Genomic DNA, 19,225 nt, shown 5'->3' with positions numbered 1-19,225 from the left:
GAATATGAGTTAGTGATCAGTGGCCCGGCTCTGGAGGGTTTGAGATGGACTGTGCAGGAGGTGGTGCTGGAGCATGTTCAGAGCATCTGTGGTCAAAGTGTGTAACGAGTGGTCAAAAAGTCTTGAGTGCACATGGAGGTTCCTAAGGACAGGTCAAGGGACTTTGCCCCACCTGTAACTACTGGGGCACCAGGATTCAGATTACAGGCACCAGTTTCCTCAGAATATATTGAGTAGATGCCCCCAGAATCACTAGAGATTTGAATGGGGTCACCAGCATCAGCTTGACTATCCCAACTATGTCTATGTGCAGACATGTTGTACCTGAGCAGCGGTAATGTAACAGGGCCCAAAGTGGGAGATAAAGTCTCTATGTGCAGGCCATGGGAACAGGCCAGAGGTGCTTGCAAGCAGGAGCAGTAACAGCATACTGAATGGTGAGAGAGAAAGCGAAGAGTACGTGTGTGTAAAATCCCACCCAATGGATGACATCAGCACTTAGTCCCTCACTGCTAATATATACCACTGTGACAGCAGCTGTGGTGGAAATTTAAAAGGCATCCAATGGTTCAGATAGTGAAGTAGCCCCCAAAGCTGTTGACCGACTGGCCTCACAAAATATGTCTTCATATACCTGGTCATTCTATGGGGCTGAGCCACAACTCTGAACCTGGGAAGCGCTATGTGGCTAACAATTACCAATTAATTCAGGTCTGGAAAAGCCACAGTGCAAAACCCAGTGCCCAAAGTCACATTCTATTCCAGGCCCAGCACATCAAGTCCAGTGAGGTCTGGATACAGCCTTCAAATAGAGGATCAGGAAAGGTCTTTTCGGATAGCTGCTAGATAGAACCCATCTCAAGCTGTGACAGAGCAAGGAATCTTGATTGAAGTTAATGAAAGAATGAAAAAGGAATCCATGAACAAAAAGCATAAAAAGCTAGCACAAAAATTGGTAAGTTTCTCAGCAGAGCTGAAGGAAGGACATCCATGCTCTTTAGGACACGGGTGTTAAACACAAGGCCCGCAGGCTGAATCCTGCCTTCCAGGTCATTTCATGTGGCCCTTGCACCTCTCCTGCAGCTCTGCCCCCACCTTGTGTCAGCAGTTGGCAGCAGAGAGGAGGCCAGAACTCCTCCTCCAGATCCTGCAGCACCCCCTCATCTCTGCCTCCCCTGGTCCCAGCATTCAGCAGACTCTGGTAACTGACTCCACTCCTCCTCTGGTCCTCCTCCAGACCCTGCAATTTCTGCTTCCCAGCTCAGCCCCCAAAGGGGGTGCACGGTGATGTCAGCAAGGGTGGAGGATTCTTGACATCTGATGTAATGGTGAGTGCTAATGGAGAATGTATCTAGTCTTACAGATACAACCATAATGCTGATACGGCCCATGGTAAAATAGAGTTTGACACCTCTGTCCTAGGACAATAGCAAAAAACAGAGTAGACAAAATAAAAAACAAAACAAAAACTAAACTTTTATTTTTTTTGTTTTGGATAGAGTAAGGGAAGGTCATAACCATTGTCAGTTTATTTTTTGCCATCTGTGTCCCATTGGAGAGAATTCCCTTTACTTCCTGCCCATAGAAAAACAGGAAGTAAAAGAAAATCACTGCAAGGGAAGATCATAACCATTGTCAGTTTATTTTTTGCCATCTGTATCCCATTGGACAGAATTCCCTTCAATTCCTGTCCCATAGCAAAAACAGGAAGTGAGAGGAAATCCCTGCAAAGGAAGATCATAACCATTGTCAGTTTATTTTTTGCCATCTGTGTTCCATTGGACAGAATTCCCTTCACTTCCTGTCCCATAGCAAAAACAGGAAGTGAGAGGAAATCCCTGCAAATTATGGGAATCTCTAGGAGATCCCTCATTTCACCAGGATTAGTGTCCCCGCTGGAATATTTTCCCTCCATTAGTTTTCTGGGGACAACCTAAAATGTGGGATTTTCTTTAACTTTCATTTTCAATGATAACAGTAAACAGGACAAACAGAGAGGATGAATCTCCCTAACAGGGACACAGACAGCAATACAAACTGACAGGTGTTCTAATCTATCACGCTTCCCACTAAAAAAAGTTTTGCCTTTAATTATATTTTATTTCCCCTTCCCCAACAGTGCTTACCTTTTGTTCACACTGCTGATATAATCATTAGGCACCAACATATGTACGTCAGCAGGTTTCTCCAGCTCCCAGGAGCCACATTTAGGGCCAGTTCATACTACATGCGTTTCAGTGTACTTTTTTATGCATCCAAAATGCACAGAATGTAAGTTATATGGTTGTCAATGTCATAGTTCACATCAGTGCTTGCAGTTCCAGTGCTTTCCGGCTGCAGAAAAAAAAGTCGAACATGTGGCATTTTTCCTGCACAGACTGTACTGGAACGTGGTAAAATGCATCAAAATGCACTGGAGTGTTCCAAAACGCACATGTCCCTATTTAAATTGAAGAAAAAGAGCGGAAAATATGAACTGGAATGCATAAAAAACACACTAGAACGCATCAAAAATGTACCGGAGTGTGCAAAAAACATATAAAAAACACACATGCGGAAACGCATCCAGACTGCATTTCTATGGTGTGAACTGGCCCTAAGGGTGGGGAGGGGAGTATATTCAACTAGGAAGGTGGGGGTATGTGTAAATAAAGTGAACCTGTTGCTTTCAGCTGCTTAGGGAAAGCCTAGGTTTACTTTAAAAATAAAACCACACATAATGGGGTCATATCGTGTCAAAAACCTACAATATCCAACTTGTAGTCCATGTGGCCCTTGGGTATATGATGTGTGGCCCTTAGACCTCAGTAGTCTGTAGCAAGAACGTTGATTAGGGTAATAGCATCGATCTCCACTAGCCTCATGTTACATGTTCCCAGTTTCCTATTGTCTTCTGTAGCATATCCCCAGCCAAAAATATAGCATGTCCACACTCTCTGACCCTCAATTTCTTTATTAGGTCTGCAGTTTCTGACAGTCCTCTCAAACACTACATATATTGATCATTATGTGTATCTCTTTGATAGGGCATTTGAGGTCCCTTTTAGCTCACAAGTTCACAACCACTTCTTTAAAGGGATAAACCATGGAGAAATGTCCATGCTTCGCAGAGATGTACTGACATTTTTCTAATTTTGTCTTGGAAAATGCTTTAAATAATATGGGATCTTATGGATTCTTATGCAAATTGCCGATTAACGACTTGCCCTCCTGAGGATTCACCCCCCTTCCTGACCAGCCCATTTTTGCGTTATGGCACAGCATTACTTTAACTGACAATTGCGCGGTCATGCAACGCTGCACCCAAATGAAATTTACATCCTTTGTTTCCCACAAATTGAGCTTTCTTTTGGTGGAATTTGATTGCCTGTGCATTTTTTATTTTTTTGCGCTATAAAAAAAAAGACCAACAGTTTGGAGAAAAAAAAATATATATATATATATTTTTGACTTTCTGCTATTAAACATGTCCAGTAAAAAAATTTCAGAAATCAAATTTCGTCATAAATTTAGGCCAAAATGTATTCTGCGACATGTCTTTGCTAAAAAAAAAAAAAAAATCCCAATACTTGTAAATTAATTGGTTTACGTGAAAGTTATAGCATTTACAAATGGTGGTATACACAGTCAGGTCCATAAATATTGGGACATCGACACAATTCTAACATTTTTGGCTCTATACACCACCACAATGGATTTGAAATCAAACAAACAAGATGTGCTTTAACTGCAGACTGTCAGCTTTACTTTGAGGGTATTTACATCCAAATCAGGTGAACGGTGTAGGAATTACAAACGTAATGGGACAATTGGCTTCTCAGCTGTTCCATGGCCAGATGTGTGTTATTCCCTCATTATCCCAATTACAATGAGCAGATAAAAGGTCCAGAGTTCATTTCAACTGTGCTATTTGCATTTGGAATCTGTTGCTGTCAACTCTCAATATGAGATCCAGGGAGCTGTCACTATCAGTGAAGCAAGCCATCATTAGGTTGAAAAAACTAAACAAACCCATCAGAGAGATAGCAAAACATTAGGCGTGGCCAAAACAACTGTTTGGAACATTCTTAAAAAGAAGGAACACACCGGTGAGCTCAGCAACACCAAAAGACCCGGAAGACCACGGAAAACAACTGTGGTGGATGACCGAAGAATTCTTTCCCTGGTGAAGAAAACACCCTTCACAACAGTTGGCCAGATCAAGAACACTCTCCAGGAGGTAGGTGTATGTGTGTCAAAGTCAACAATCAAGAGAAGACTTCACCAGAGTGAATACAGAGGGTTCACCACAAGATATAAACCATTGGTGAGCCTCAAAAACAGGAAGGCCAGATTAGAGTTTGCCAAACGACATCTAAAAAAGCCTTCACAGTTCTGGAAAAACATCCTATGGACAGATGAGACCAAGAACAACTTGTGCCAGAGTGATGGGAAGAGAAGAGTATGGAGAAGGAAAGGAACTGCTCATGATCCTAAGCATACCACCTCATCAGTGAAGCATGGTGGTGGTAGTGTCATGGCGTGGGCATGTATGGCGGACAATGGAACTGGTTCTCTTGTATGTATTGATGATGTGACTGCTGACAAAAGCAGCAGGATGAATTCTGAAGTGTATCGGGCAATATTATCTGCTCATATTCAGCCAAATGCTTCAGAACTCATTGGACGCCTCTGCATAGTGCAGATGGACAATGACCCAAAGCCTACTGCAAAAGCAACCAAAGAGTTTTTTAAGGGAAAGAAGTGGAATGTTATGCAATGGCCAAGTCAATCATCGGACCTGAATCCGATTGAGCATGCATTTCACTTGCTGAAGACAAAACTGAAGGGAAAATGCCCCAAGAACAAGCAGGAACTGAAGACAGTTGCAGTAGAGGCCTGGCAGAGAATCACCAGGGATGAAACCCAGCGTCTGGTGAGGTCTATGCGTTCCAGACTTCAGGCTGTAACTGACTGCAAAGGATTTGCAACCAAGTATTAAAAAGTGAAAGTTTGATTCATGATTATTATTCTGTCCCATTACTCTTGGTCCCTTAACAAGTGGGAGGCACATATGCAAACTGTTGTAATTCCTACACCGTTCACCTGATTTGGATGTAAATACCCTCAAATTAAAGTTGACAGTCTGCAGTTAAAACAGATCTTGTTTGTTTCATTTCAAATCCATTGTGGTGGTGTACAGAGCCAAAAATGTTAGAATTGTGTTGATGTCCCAAAATTTATGGACCTGACTGTATACTGGGATTTTTTTAATTTTTACTAGTAATGGCGGCGATCAGCAACTTATAGCAGGACTGCGGCGGATATTCTGACACTGAGGGAAACTGACTTGGTGTTCGACATCCCCAGTGACACCAATACAGTGATCAGTGCTAAATAAAAGCACTGACACTGTACTAATGGCACTGGGCAGGAAGGGGTTAACATGAGGGGCAATCAAAGGGTTAACTGTGTGCTGGGTGTGTTTTACTATGGAGCGGTGTCTGTGTGCTTCACTGTAAGAACACGGCTTTGGATGGCTGTGCTGTGCACAGCCATCCAAAGCAGTGTGCCGAGCTGACAGGGAGGAGAACTGTTAGTAAACAAAACCAGTTCAGACTGGTGCGACTTCTGATGCTTGAGTTGCACAGAATATAATAGGGAAATCCGATTATATTCAAACGTGTTTGTTCTAATCAATGCGACTCAGCAAGGTGTTATTTTGGAAAAGGTTCTTGCAATACTTTGCTACAATTTACAGTGTAACGGCCCCATGGAATATGCAAAAACGCAACCAAGTTGCATTAAAGTCGTACCACATAATTGCACTGAAAATCGCATCGCAGTAGTGTGAACAAAGCCTAAAACCCCTTATTGGAATTGGCCCCTGGGTTACATATTAGCTGCAGAGAGGTGCAGCATCTCTGTTAACTGGTGTGACAGCAGCATAAGTATGCAGTCCAGAGACCAGACACAGACCATTCTCAGGATAAGCGATTAGTCATGGCCTAGTCAGGTAAGGACATGGCCTCATTCATTAACCTAGCCTGAACTGGTTGCCGACCAGCCGCAGTGTTTTTACTGCGGCAGGGCAGCACCTCTGCGCAGAGCGCCGTTTTTTAACATCGCTCTGCAAAACAGGTAGGGGGCGCGCCTTACCCCTACCTGCAGCGGGTGTCCATCACCGGGTCCCAGCCGGTCATTACCCACCGGGTCCCAGCGATTACCGATAATCACTGACAGATGGCACGGCTGCAGTGTCTACACTGCAAGTCTGCTCTCTGTCAGTGCAGAGGACGCTGAACCTGAGAGAAGAGTTTATCTCTCCAGATCAGCATGTTCCTGTGAAGCACACATCCCCGCCCCCTAGTAAAACACTCCTCTCACACAGTTAACCCTTTCATTACCTTAAAAATGTTAACCCCTTTCTCCCCAGTGCCATTAGTACAGTGTCAGTGTTTTTTTTTTTCTTGCACTGATCACTGTATTGGTGTCAGTGGGGATGTCAGTGACCCCAAGTCAGTTCCCCCCATGTCAAAATGTCCGCTGCAGTACCTGATCACTGTCATAAATCGCTGATTACCGCCATAAGTCACTGATCGCCGCCATTATTGGTATAATAAAAAAAAAATCCCAGTATCTTTCCCGCCATTTGTAGACGCTATACCTTTCACGTAAACCAATTAATTTACACGTATTGTTTTTTTTTTTTTAGCAAAGACATGTCACAGAATACATTTTGGCAGAAATTTATGACTAAATTTGATTTTTAAATTTTTTTATAGCAAAAAGTCCAAAATATTGTTTTTTTTTTCTCAAAATTGTCAGCCTTTTTCTTTTATAGAGCAAAAAATAAAAAATGCACAGGCGATCAAATACCACCGAAAGAAAGCTCAATTTGTGGGAAAAAAAGGATGTAAATTTAACTTGGGTGCAGTGTTGCATGACTGCGCAATTGTCAGTTAAAGTAACGCAGCGACGTTAACACAAACCGCTTCCTGACCGCCCTATAGCAGAAATACTGCGCATGGGTGCGCAAAATCACATATATATATGTGATTCGTGCTCCCGTGGTTTTCACACCCCTCTCAGATAGCGTCAGATTGCCCGTCAGTACACCAGCCATCACATTTAACCCCTTGATTGCCAGGAGCATGCTTATGCCTCCCTCCCACCATAACCCCACCAACTCTTCCCTCCTTTGACCTCGCAACCGCCCTACCCCCCACCACACCTAACGTCCCGCACACTATAACCTCCCCAACACTCCGCTCCTTCTGCCTTGCTACCACTGAGGAGGTCACTAAGGTCTTCTCAGAAGCCCGCCTCACCACTTGCCCCCTTGACCCTGTCCCCACACAACTCCTCCGGTCACCCTCCTCCTCCATCCTACGCTCCCTCACCCACATCTTCAATCTCTCCCTCTCTACTGGCGCATTCCCCTCCCCCCTAAAGCATGCGCACATCACCCCCATACTCAACAAACCCTCCCTGGACCCCACCGACATGAACAACCTTAGACCCATCTCCCTGCTGCCATTTACTTCCAAGCTCCTTGAGCTCTTAGTCTACAATCGCCTAAGCGCACACCTCAGACAACAACCTCCTCGATCCACTACATTCTGGCTTCCGTCCCCTACACTCCACCGAAACCACCCTACTCAAAATCACTAATGACCTGCTAACCGCCAAAGCTAATGGCCACTACTCAGTCCTCTTACTCCTTGACCTTTCCGCGGCCTTCGACACAGTCGACCACCCCCTCCTCCGTAACAAACTACACTCCCTCTGCATCAGAGACTCCGCTCTCTCCTGGCTCTCCTCCTATCTATCCCAACGCTCCTTCAGCGTTACCTATAACGCTACCACCTCCCCCTCTCTGTTGGGGTCCCCCAAGGCTCGGTCCTCGGGCCCCTTCTCTTCTCTATCTACACCTCCTCCCTCGGCAAACTGATACGCTCCCACGGCTTCAACTATCACCTCTACTCATGCAGGCTCCACCTCCGCAACATCTCCAAAATACGTTTCTTCCTAACCCCAGACACTACTAAACAACTCGTTCAACTCCCTTATTATCTCACGTCTGGACTACTGCAACTCCCTTCTCACCGGCATACCTCATCGCAGACTATCCCCGCTTCAGTCTATCCTGAACTCAGCAGCCAGACTCATCCACCTTACCAACCGCTCTGCTTCTGCCACCCCCCTCTGTCATTCCCTCCACTGGCTCCCGATTGCCCAACGCATTAAATTCAAACTACTAACACAGACATACAAAGCCATTCATAATGCTGCCCCAAACTACCTCACTGACCTGATACCCAAATACCACCCTACCCGTAATCTTCGCTCCTCACAAGACCTCACACTTTCTAGCTCCCTGGTCTCCACCTCCCACGCCTGACTGCAGGACTTCTCCAGGACTTCCCCCATCCTCTGGAACTCACTACCCCAGTCCATCAGACTGTCACCTACCCTCCTCACCTTTAGGCGCACCCTGAAAACCCATCTCTTCAGGGAAGCCTACCCCGCCCTCACCTAACAGCCGATCTCCTCCTACCACTCCATCCCCCATAGCCACTTCCTCCTGTACCACTATGCCCTCCCTCCTAGATTGTAAGCCCGAAAGAGCAGGGACCTCAAACCCCTCGTGTATTGTTTTGTTACTGTATTGTCTCATGTTCTGTCCCCCACAATAATGTACAGAGCTGAGCAAACCTTTTAGCGCTAAATACTGTATAATAATAATAATATGCACAATAAACTGCCATTGCTAGTATAGTGTCTGAATGGGTCAATATCTTTGATCAGATCAGCACTATACCAGCGTTCACATTAGTATAGCATCCCCAAAAACGCAGCATTAGCGGGATCAGCCCCGGCACCTGCGTTTAGCCCCTACGCTTACCCCCCCAGCAAGTGCAGTGTCAGTAGGTCACTGTCACTTGATACATTGCACACAAAACCGCAGTGTTCGCAGAATCAGGCCTGATCTGTAAATTTTGATGACTCTCATATGCAGCAGAGTGCCAGTACTAGTGCCGTTCTACCTTTTGGTGAACTGGCAAGTACCAGCGGTCTAGTACATCTTGGTCTTTCACATACCTCCTTGATTTTTGGAGCTGTTTTTCACGGAATATCTGTATGCGTTGATTGTGGATCAAAGCAATTTATATGCACAACAATTTATCGCCGCCAACCCAAATTCAAACCTTGCCAGACCATTCGCATGGAAACTCATTACGGTTTTCAAATTTACATTTTTTGGGGCCTAACCCTCAACATGGGCATTACTAAAAGAAATGAATTGCGGTTGTATTGGGGCACACCCGATTCATCATATGCCTGTGATCTCTGCTGCCATGGCCAGGCATAGATATGAGAGTATAATGTGTTTTATGCATTTCAACGACAATACACTCTGTCATCCTCGGGGTGGCCCTGAATTTGACCAGCTCCACAAAATTCAGCCCCTCGCAAATCACCTTAACCAAAAATTTGCAGATGTCTATACTCTCCAGCAAAACATCTACATTGATGAGTCCCTCATTCATTTTTCTGGCCGCCTTGCATTCAATTTCTCCCCTGCAAGCATGCCAGATATGGGGTCAAGATGTAGAAGACCTGTGAGAGGACAACAGGCTATACTTACAGTGGGGCAAAAAAGTATTTAGTCAGCCACCAATTGTGCAAGTTCTCCCACTTAAAAAGATGAGAGAGGCCTGTAATTGGCATCATAGGTAGACCTCAACTATGAGAGACAAAATGAGAAAAAAAATCCAGACAATCACATTGGCTGATTTGGAAAGAATTTATTTGCAAATTATGCTGGAAAATAAGTATTTGGTCACCTACAAACAAGCAAGATTTCTGGCTCTCACAGACCTGTACCTTCTTCTTTAAGAGGTTCCTCTGTCCTGCACTCATTACCTGTATCAGTGGCACCTGTTTGAACTTGTTATCAATATAAAAGACACCTGTTCACAGCTTCAAACAGTCACACTCCAAACTCCACTATGGTGAAGACCAAAGAGCTGTCGAAGGACACCAGAAACAAAATTGTAGACCTGCACCAGGCTGGGAAGACTGAATCTGCAATAGGCAAGCAGCTTGGTGTGAACAAATCAACTGTGGGAGCAATAATTAGAAAATGGAAGACATACAAGACCACTGATAATCTCTCTCGATCTGGGGCTCCACGCAAGATCTCACCCTGTGTGGTCAAATGATCACAAGAACGGTGAGCAAAAATCCCAGGACCACACGGGGGGACCTAGTGAATGACCTGCAGAGAGCTGGGACCAACGTAACAAGGCTACCATCAGTAACACACTACGCTGCCAGGGACTCAGATCCTGCAGTGCCAGACGTGTCCCCCTGCTTAAGACAGTACATGTCCGGGCCCGTCTGAAGTTTGCTAGAGAGCATTTGGATGATCCAGAAGAGGATTGGGAGAATGTCATATGGTCACATGAAACCAAAATAGAACTGTTTGATAGAAAAACAACTCGTCGTGTTTGGAGGAGAAAGAATGCTGAGTTGCATCCAAAGAACACCATACCTACTGTGAAGCATGGGGGTGGCAACATCATGCTTTGGGGTTGTTTCTCCACAAAGGGACCAGGACGACTGATCCATGTACAGGACAGAATGAATGGGGCCATGTATCGTGAGATTTTGAGCGCAAACCTCCTTCCATCAGCAAGGGCATTGAAGATGAAACGTGGCTGGGTCTTCCAACATGACAATGATCCCAAACATACCGCCCGGGCAACGAAGGAGTGGCTTCGTAAGAAGCATTTCAAGGTCCTGGAGTGGCCTAGCCAGTCTCCAGATCTCAACCCCATAGAAAACCTTTGGAGGGAGTTGAAAGTCCGTGTTGCCCAGCGACAGCCCCAAAACATCACTGCTCTAGAGGAGATCTGCATGGAGGAATGGGCCAACATACCAGCAACAGTGTGCACCAACCTTGTGAAGACTTACAGGAAATGTTTGACCTCTGTCATTGCCAACAAAGGATATATAACAAAGTATTGAGATGAACAACCCGGCCACTTCCCAATTCCTCCACCTAACCTCCTCCTTCGCGCTAACACAGCACACGCAATCCCCCACTCACATCGGAGGGAACACCCTGGACCTCGTCTTCTCCCACCTCTGTACCCTCAACCAGTTCTCTAACACCCCCTTCCCTATCTCTGACCACCACCTCATCACATTCTCCATCTCCCCTTCCCCCAACTCCCCCCCCAAAAACGCCAAACCATCACCAGCCGCAATCTCCGCAACCTGAACCCGGCCCCCCTCCACTCAGCCGCCGACTGCCTACACGACAGCATCCTCCCACTGTCATGTCCTGACATAGCCACCACCTTGTACAACGACTCACTGTCAGCTGCCCTAGACTCTCTGGCACCCCTAACCACACGCATCATCAAACCCAGACCGCTCCAACCATGGCAGAATGACAGCACTAAACGCCTCAAACGTCGCAGTCGCGCACTGGAGAGACTGTGGCGCAAAATCAGGTCCCCTCACGCATTCTCCCTCTACAAATCTGCTTTCCTCACTTACACCTCCTCCCTCCACACCGCCAAGCAGGCCTACTTTGTTAACCTAATCAACACCCTCTCCTCCTGCCCTCGCCGACTCTTCTCCACCTTCAACTCCCTGCTCTCTCCCCCCCCTCCTCCACTCAGTACCTCACTCACCGCCCACGAGATTGCCACCCATTTCCGTAACAAGATTGACGATATCCGTAAGGACATTGTCAACTCGCAATCTACCTCCCCACCCCCGTCACCCCTTCTTCTCCCCCCTCCTCTGCCCTCACAACCGCACTGCCCTCCACCTCTCCCAAGGCCCCACCCACCGTAACCCCCCCTGCACTGCACTCCCTCAGCCCTGTCACTACTGAGGAAGTCGTCAAGGTCCTCTCAGAAGCCCGCCTCACTACCTGCCCCCTGGACCCTATCCCCTCTCAACTCCTCCGGTCACCCCCCTCTTCCCTCATCCGGTCACTCACCCACATCTTCAATCTCTCCTTCTCTACTGGCGCATTCCCCTCCCCCCTAAAGCACGCACATATCACCCCCATCCTCAAAAAGCCCTCCCTGGATCCCGCTGACCCCAACAACCTCAGACCCATCTCCCTGCTGCCACTCACCTCCAAGCTCCTTGAGCGCATAGTCTACGATCGCCTAAGCGCCCACCTTATTGACAATAACCTCCTTGACCCATTACAGTCCGGCTTCCGTCCCCTACACTCCACCAAAACTGCCCTCCTCAAAATCACTAATGACCTACTAAACGCCAAAGCCAAGGGTGACTACTCTGTCCTCCTTCTCCTGGACCTCTCTGCGGCCTTCGACACAGTCGACCACCCCCTCCTCCTTAATAAACTACTCTCCCTTGGCATCAGAGATACCGCTCTCTCCTGGTTCTTATCCTACCTATCCCGACGCTCCTTCAGCGTCACCTACAATGGCGCCACCTCCCCCCCCTCCCTCCCCCTCTCTGTTGGGGTCCCTCAAGGCTCTGTCCTTGGACCCCTTCTCTTCTCCATCTACACCTCCTCCCTGGGCACACTCATACACGCCCATGGCTTCAATCATCACCTCTATGCTGACGACACCCAAATTTACCTATCCACCCCTCTCCTCACCCCCACTATCTCCGCCCGCATCACTCACCTCCTAAACGACATCTCAGATTGGATGTCGCTCCATTTCCTCAAGCATAACCTCTCCAAAACCGAACTCCTCGTCTTTCCCCCTGCCCACCCCCCCCCCATCCTATCCATCACCACCACCAACACCACTATCATTCCCGCCCCGCAAGCCAAAGTCCTTGGCGTCATTCTTGACTCGAACCTCTCCTTCCTGCCTCATGTCAAATCACTTACCAACACCTGCAGGCTCCATCTCCGCAATATTGCAAAGATACGTGCCTTCCTCACCCCAGACACCACCAAACTTCTTGTACACTCCCTCATCATCTCACGCCTTGACTACTGCAACTCTCTTCTCACTGGCCTACCCAAGTGCAGGCTCTCCCCGCTCCAGACCATCCTGAACTCAGCAGCCAGACTCATCCACCTCAGCACCCGCTCCACCTCTGCCTCTCCCTCCACTGGCTCCCGATTGCCCAACGCATAAAATTTAAACTTCTAATCCTGACCTACAAAGCCGTTCATAACACTGCCCCTGACTACCTCACCAACCTGATCCCCAAGTACCACCCTACCCGTACCCTTCGCTCCTCACAGGACCTCCTTCTATCCTGCTCCCTGGTCTCCTCCTCCCATGCAAGACTGCAGGACTTCTCCAGGTCCTCCCCTATCCTCTGGAACTCACTGCCCCAATCCATCCGACTGTCGCCTTCCCTTCCCACATTCAGGTGCTCCCTCAAAACCCATCTCTTCAGGGAAGCCTACACCACCCTCACCTAATGACCATTCTTCCTCATTCCTCCCACCACTTCATCCCCCTCAGCCACTTCATTCCCCTCAGCCACTTCCTATTGTTCCACTACCCCCTTCCTCCTAGATTGTAAGCTTGAAAGAGTAGGGCCCTCTTACCCCTCGTACGCTGTCTGTTTTTGTTGTACTGTGCCACGTATTGTCCCCCCTATTGTACAGCGCTGAGCAAACCCTTTGGCGCTATATAAACTCGATGTAATAATAATAACTTTTGATATTGACCAAATACTTATTTTCCACCATAATTTGCAAATAAATTCTTTCCAAATCAGCCAATGTGATTCTAGATTTTTTTTTCTCATTTTGTATCTCATAGTTGAGGTCTACCTATGATGCCCATTACAGGCCTCTCTCATCTTTTTAAGTGGGAGAACTTGCACAATTGGTGGCTGACTAAATACTTTTTTGCCCCACTGTATAAGTTTTGGATTTATGAGGGAAAAGATAGTCACGTTGAGCCTCCTGGATGCCCAGACTACATGGGGAGCAGTGGCAAGATAGTTTGGGACTTGGTGTCATCCTTTTTCCATATAGGGTACCACTTATATGTGGACAATTTTTATTCAAGCGTGCCACTATTTAGACATTTGTTCAATCTTGGAACTGGCGCTTGTGGCAAAGTGTTACCTAATGTGTGCCCACCATTAGAAGTGGGTGGATGCAGGGAGGAATATTCTAATGGTGGGCATACAACACACTTTTTCTGGCAGAGATTTCTTCTCATTTTTTCATTCAGTCTGCAGGCTGCATACAGAAAAAAAAAAAAGAACATAGTATATACACCCAACAAAGACCAGCAACGTACTGGTACATCACTGGACTTTGAATGGTTATAGCAGGATGATGCCTACAGCTGCAGGCATCATCCTGGTATCGTTTTTTTTCAGCCGGCGTTCGGCATTCATGTAAAAGCTATCCTAGTGGCTAATTAACTGCAGGATTGCTTTTACAAGCAGCGTGAGATGATGCCCCCCCTCCCCCGCTGCCTTCCACGGCCTTCTCGGGCAGTCTCGTGCCATTGGGGGAACCTGAGAATGCAGCCGCTGTTTCTGCCAGCTGACCATAGAGCAGATTGGAGACCAGAGTGGTGCCAATCATCTCTATAGTCTAAGAATTCGGAAGCTACAAGCATTTCATCACTTCAGTTTCGCAGGATATAAACAGCACCATTTGTAAATTGGGAAAGCATCTGATCACACTGATTTTGCTTTGATTAGATAATGTAAGGGCAGAGGAGATATCCAGAGTCTGATAGACCCCAGATTTCTCAAAAAAGAATATATGACAATGCCCATTGAAGTTATAGGGGATATTTGCATTCCCTGTTATAGCATTAAAAGTGATCAAAAAAAAAAAAATTAAAAGGTACAATGTAAAAATAATTTAAAAAAATCAAAATGAAAGAAAAAAAAAAGAAAAAATAAAATAATCACAAGCCTTGACCCTGTGCCAGTATGTAAACAGCGGTTGCACCATGCATGTGAGGTATTGCCGTGAATGTCAGATCAAGGGCAGTAATTCTAACACTAGACCTCCTCTGTAAATCTAAAATGGTAGCTTTTAAAGGCTTTTAAAGTGTTGCCTATGAATTTTAAAAAATTTGCAGTTTGTCGCCATTGCACGGGGCATGTGCAGATTTAAAGCATGTCATGTTTGGTATCTATTTACTCGGCATACCATTATCTTTTATATTGTACCAAATAATTGGCCAATATATTGTGCCTTTGTGCATTAAAAGTAAAAAAAAGTGTATTTTGTTTTTAAAATTTGCTTTTGAAAAATCACTGCACGAGTACTATGTGCCATAAAAAATTGTAGTACCCACCATTTTATTTACCTGGGTGTCTGCTTTAAAAAATATATAATGTTTGGGGGTTTAAATTAATTTCCTAGAAAAAAATACAGATTTTTTTCATGTGAACAAAAAGTGTCAGAAAAGGCTTGGTCTTCAGGTGGTTAGAAGAGTGAGTGATGTGTGGCATAAACTTCTAATGCTGGGCATAGAATGCCCCCACCCCCCAAAACGACCCCTTTTTGGAAAGTAGACACCCCAAACTATTTGCTAAGAGGCATGCTGAGTCAACAGAAGTTTTTTTTTTTTTTTTACCACAAGTTTTTGGAAAATGACAAAAAAATATATATTTTTTTTTTTTTACACAAAATTGTCACTTAAATGATTTACTGCTCACACATGCCATGGGTATATGTGGAATTACTCCTAAAAATACATTCTGCTACTTCTCCGGAGTATGGGGGTACCACATGTGAGAGACATTTTGGCAGTCTAGCCAAGTACAGGACCCCAAAATCCAATAAGCACCTTTAAAGGGCTTTATTTCCTCATTACACTTCCAGACTACCTATCACAGTTTCGGAGGCCCTGAAATGCCAGAATAACACCTAACCCCCCCAAATGAACCCTTTTTGGAAAGTAGACACCCCAAGGAACTTGATAAAAAGCACGGTAAGTATTTTGCAGATCTCATTTGTTGCCACAGGTTTTGGGAAAATGAAGAAAAAAAACAAAAACATTTTTCCTATTCTTTTTTTATATTTCAAAACCTTGTGAGAAAAAATGAGATCTGCAAAATACTCTCCATGCCTCTTTTTAAATTCCTTGGGGTGTCTACTTTCCAGAAAGAGGTCATTTGGGGGGGGGGGGGTTGGTGCTATCCTGGCATGTCAGGGCCTTCAAAACTGTGATAGGTAATGAGGAAGTGTAATGAGGAAGTTACGCACCTTCAGGCTTTCAAAGTGGTCACTGGATTTCAAGCTACTGTATGTGGCTAGGCTCCCAAAAAGTCTCACACACGTGGTATCCCCATACTCGGTAGAAGCAGCAGAATGTATTTTGGGGTGTAATTCCACATATACCCATGGCTTGTGCAAGAAATAAATCATTTAAATGACAACTTCGTGTAAAAAAAAAAATGTTTTTGTCATTTTCCAGAAACTTGTGGAAAAAAAATAAATCTTCCGTGGACTCAATATGCCTCTCAGCAGATAGCTTAGGGTGTCTACTTTCCGAAAAGGGATAATTTGAGGGTGTTTGTACTATCCTGGTATTTTAGCACCTCAAGAAATGTGATGGGCAGTCAGAAAGTAAAAGCTGTGTAAATTCAATTATCTATACCATAGTTTGTAGACGCTACAACTTTCACACAAAGCAATCAATATACACTTACTGGGATTTTTTTAACCAAAAACATGTAGCAAAATACATTTTGGCCTAAATTTATGACGAAATTTTAGTTTTTTTGGATATTTTTTATGACCGAAATGAGAAAATTTTTTCAAAACATTTTTTTTGTCTTCAAAATTTTTTCTGGTTATAGCGCCAAAAATAAAAAGTGCACAGGTGATCAAACACCACCAAAAGAAAGCTCTATTTGTGTGAAAAAAAAAGGAAATAAATTTCATTTATGTACCGTATTGCATGCCCGCGCAATTGTCCGTTAAACTAGCGCAGCGCTGTACAGCAAAAAAAAAAATGCTGTAAATTGCAGTATCTATACCACAGTTTGTAGACGCTATAACTTTCACACAAAGCAATCAATATACACTTACTGGGATTTTTTTTTACCAAAAACATGTAGCAGAATACATTTTGGCCTAAATTTATAACTAACTTTGAGTTTACTATATATTTTTTAGAGCTAAAAGTAAAAAATATTGTTTTTCTTCAAAATTTTTGGTCTTTTTTTGTTTATAGCGTGAAAAATAAAAAGCGCACAGGTGATCAAATACCAGCAAAAGAAAGCTCTATTTGTGTGAAAAAAAGGATGTAGATTTTGTTTGGGTGCAGCATTGCATGACCGCGCAATTATCAGTTGAATTAGTGCAGCGCAGAGTAGCAAAGAGTGGCCTGGTCAGGAAGGGGGGTAAATCCTCAGGAGGGCAAGTAGTTAAAATATCAGCCAATAACAAGCAAACCCTATTTGACACAATATGGACCCCTTTGCTCACTTACCTACAGGTCCCAGATGGACGGGACTGACTCCTGGACTGGGGTGTGCTGGACTCTCGGACGGACTGGTTTTCTTCTTCTCCTTATTCTGATTTCAATCTTTTCTCTTCTCTTCCTTTTTCCCCCCTTTCTGTTAGTCCCACGCACCTACCCTTCTTCCTCCCTCTTCTTTTTTTTTATGGCTTTTGTAAATGGCTGTCGTGATCAATCCAGGAAGCTCAATGTTTAGAGCAGTGCTTTTCCCTGGCTCCGTATCTACCCTGTTTCCCCTAAAATAAGACCTAGTGCTATTTTTGGGAATTGCTAAAGTATGAGACCTACCCCGAAAATAAGACCTAGTTGAGAGCAGACCCAAAACGGGAGTTACTATAGAGAGGGTCTGGCTGCTGACAGCTGTGTTTTGCAAAGCTAACTAACCATATGAGGGCAGTGGAGGGGGAGGGAGGGAACCGCAAAGGTGAGCTGCAGTCAGGTGTTGCAGAGGTAAATTGAGTCAGGTGAGCTGCGGCTGGGGGGGGGGGGTGTGAAGAGGTGAGCTGAGTTGCAACCCACCTTTGCAGCCCCCCCCAAGCCACAGCTCAGCTCTGCACCCCCTGGCCATAGCTCAGCTCTGCATCCCATGTTTGCAACTCACCCCTGTACCCTGTCTGTGGCTCATATCTGCACCCTGTCTGAAACTCACCTGTCAAGTCACCCCTGCAACACCTGACTGCAGCTCACAACTATCATCAGCCGGCCCTCTCCATTGTAACCCTCATCCAGAACTGCCTGCAGCTCAACTCTGCACCCCCTGTCCACACCTGGACATTTAAAAAATAAGACCTAAATTACTGGAACCCGAAGTATTATCAGACAACCCTTGGTGCTACCTCCTTTTTCTCAATTTTACTGCTAATTAACAATCTACATACTGAATTATTGGTCGGTCTGTCTGTCCTGCAGGCATAAAACAATTTTGTATGATTTGTGAAAAGTCCTATTGATCTGTGCCAATCAGTGTTTTATTTCCACATCGGCATGCTAAGGCCTAGCCAGGTTCCTAGTCATAGCTTGATAAAAATGTCCTCTTTTATGCAACTGAAATAAACTCTTTTTTTCTCTTCAGAATTCATCCAGTAGATTTCTGCCTCGAGAGCTACAGATTGTGAATTGTTTGCATCACGAAAAACATCATAAAAATATACAAGATAATTGAGGCAGTGCATAACAACAAGATTTCTATGATCATGGAGTTAGCAAAGTTGGGACACCACTTAGGCTGTATGGAGCATTCCCTGAAGATCTCACCCGAACAATCTTTCATCAGTTGGCAGAAGCTGTATATTATCGGCATCATGTAGGCGTGGCACACGGACACCTCAGATGTGAAAATGTATTGTTGCATCATGGAACCGTAAAGCTGGTGGACTTTGGTTTTGCCAAGATGTTATCTTCATCCAAAAATGACCTAAGCCATACCTTTTTTGGAAGTGCACCAGAGCTGCTCTATGGAATACCCCATGATTGTTGGAAAATTGACATCTGGAGCATGGGTGTGCCAGACTAGTATCTTCAGGAGAAAAAGACAATAATAACGGTTTCCATGCTTCCTCAGTACAAGCTTTCTTTTAATATTCTTCTGAAAAGAATAAGGATTTTTGAATGGAAACTCCAGTTACCTCATATCACTCATATCTGCTGTCATAAACCCAAAATAAAAAGGGCTGTGTTTACATTAAATGTGCACCATTCTACACATTGATATTCATATATATCTAAATTAGCTAGGTATAATGAACAAAAATCAATAAAAGTATCAC

The 19,225-nt window shown here is 44.9% G+C and overlaps 1 protein-coding gene across 1 annotated transcript; it reads left to right on the top strand.

Moving 5' to 3' along the window:
* The first annotated feature begins 904 nt into the window (after positions 1-904).
* Positions 905-19,221, top strand: TSSK3 (testis specific serine kinase 3). Its single transcript, XM_089673948.1, is given in 4 exon segments — positions 905-955; positions 18,532-18,588; positions 18,590-18,686; positions 18,767-19,221. Coding segments are annotated over 4 exon segments (411 nt in total). The 3' UTR covers positions 18,973-19,221.
* The last annotated feature ends 4 nt before the right edge of the window (positions 19,222-19,225 follow it).

The sequence above is a fragment of the Staurois parvus genome, unplaced genomic scaffold (genome assembly GCF_062004578.1).
Source record: "Staurois parvus isolate SC_StPar_1 unplaced genomic scaffold, SC_StPar_1.0 ptg000145l, whole genome shotgun sequence".
Taxonomy (NCBI): Eukaryota; Metazoa; Chordata; class Amphibia; order Anura; family Ranidae; genus Staurois; species Staurois parvus.
Note: the sequence above shows the minus strand (reverse complement) of the source record. Positions and strands in the feature narration are given on the sequence as shown.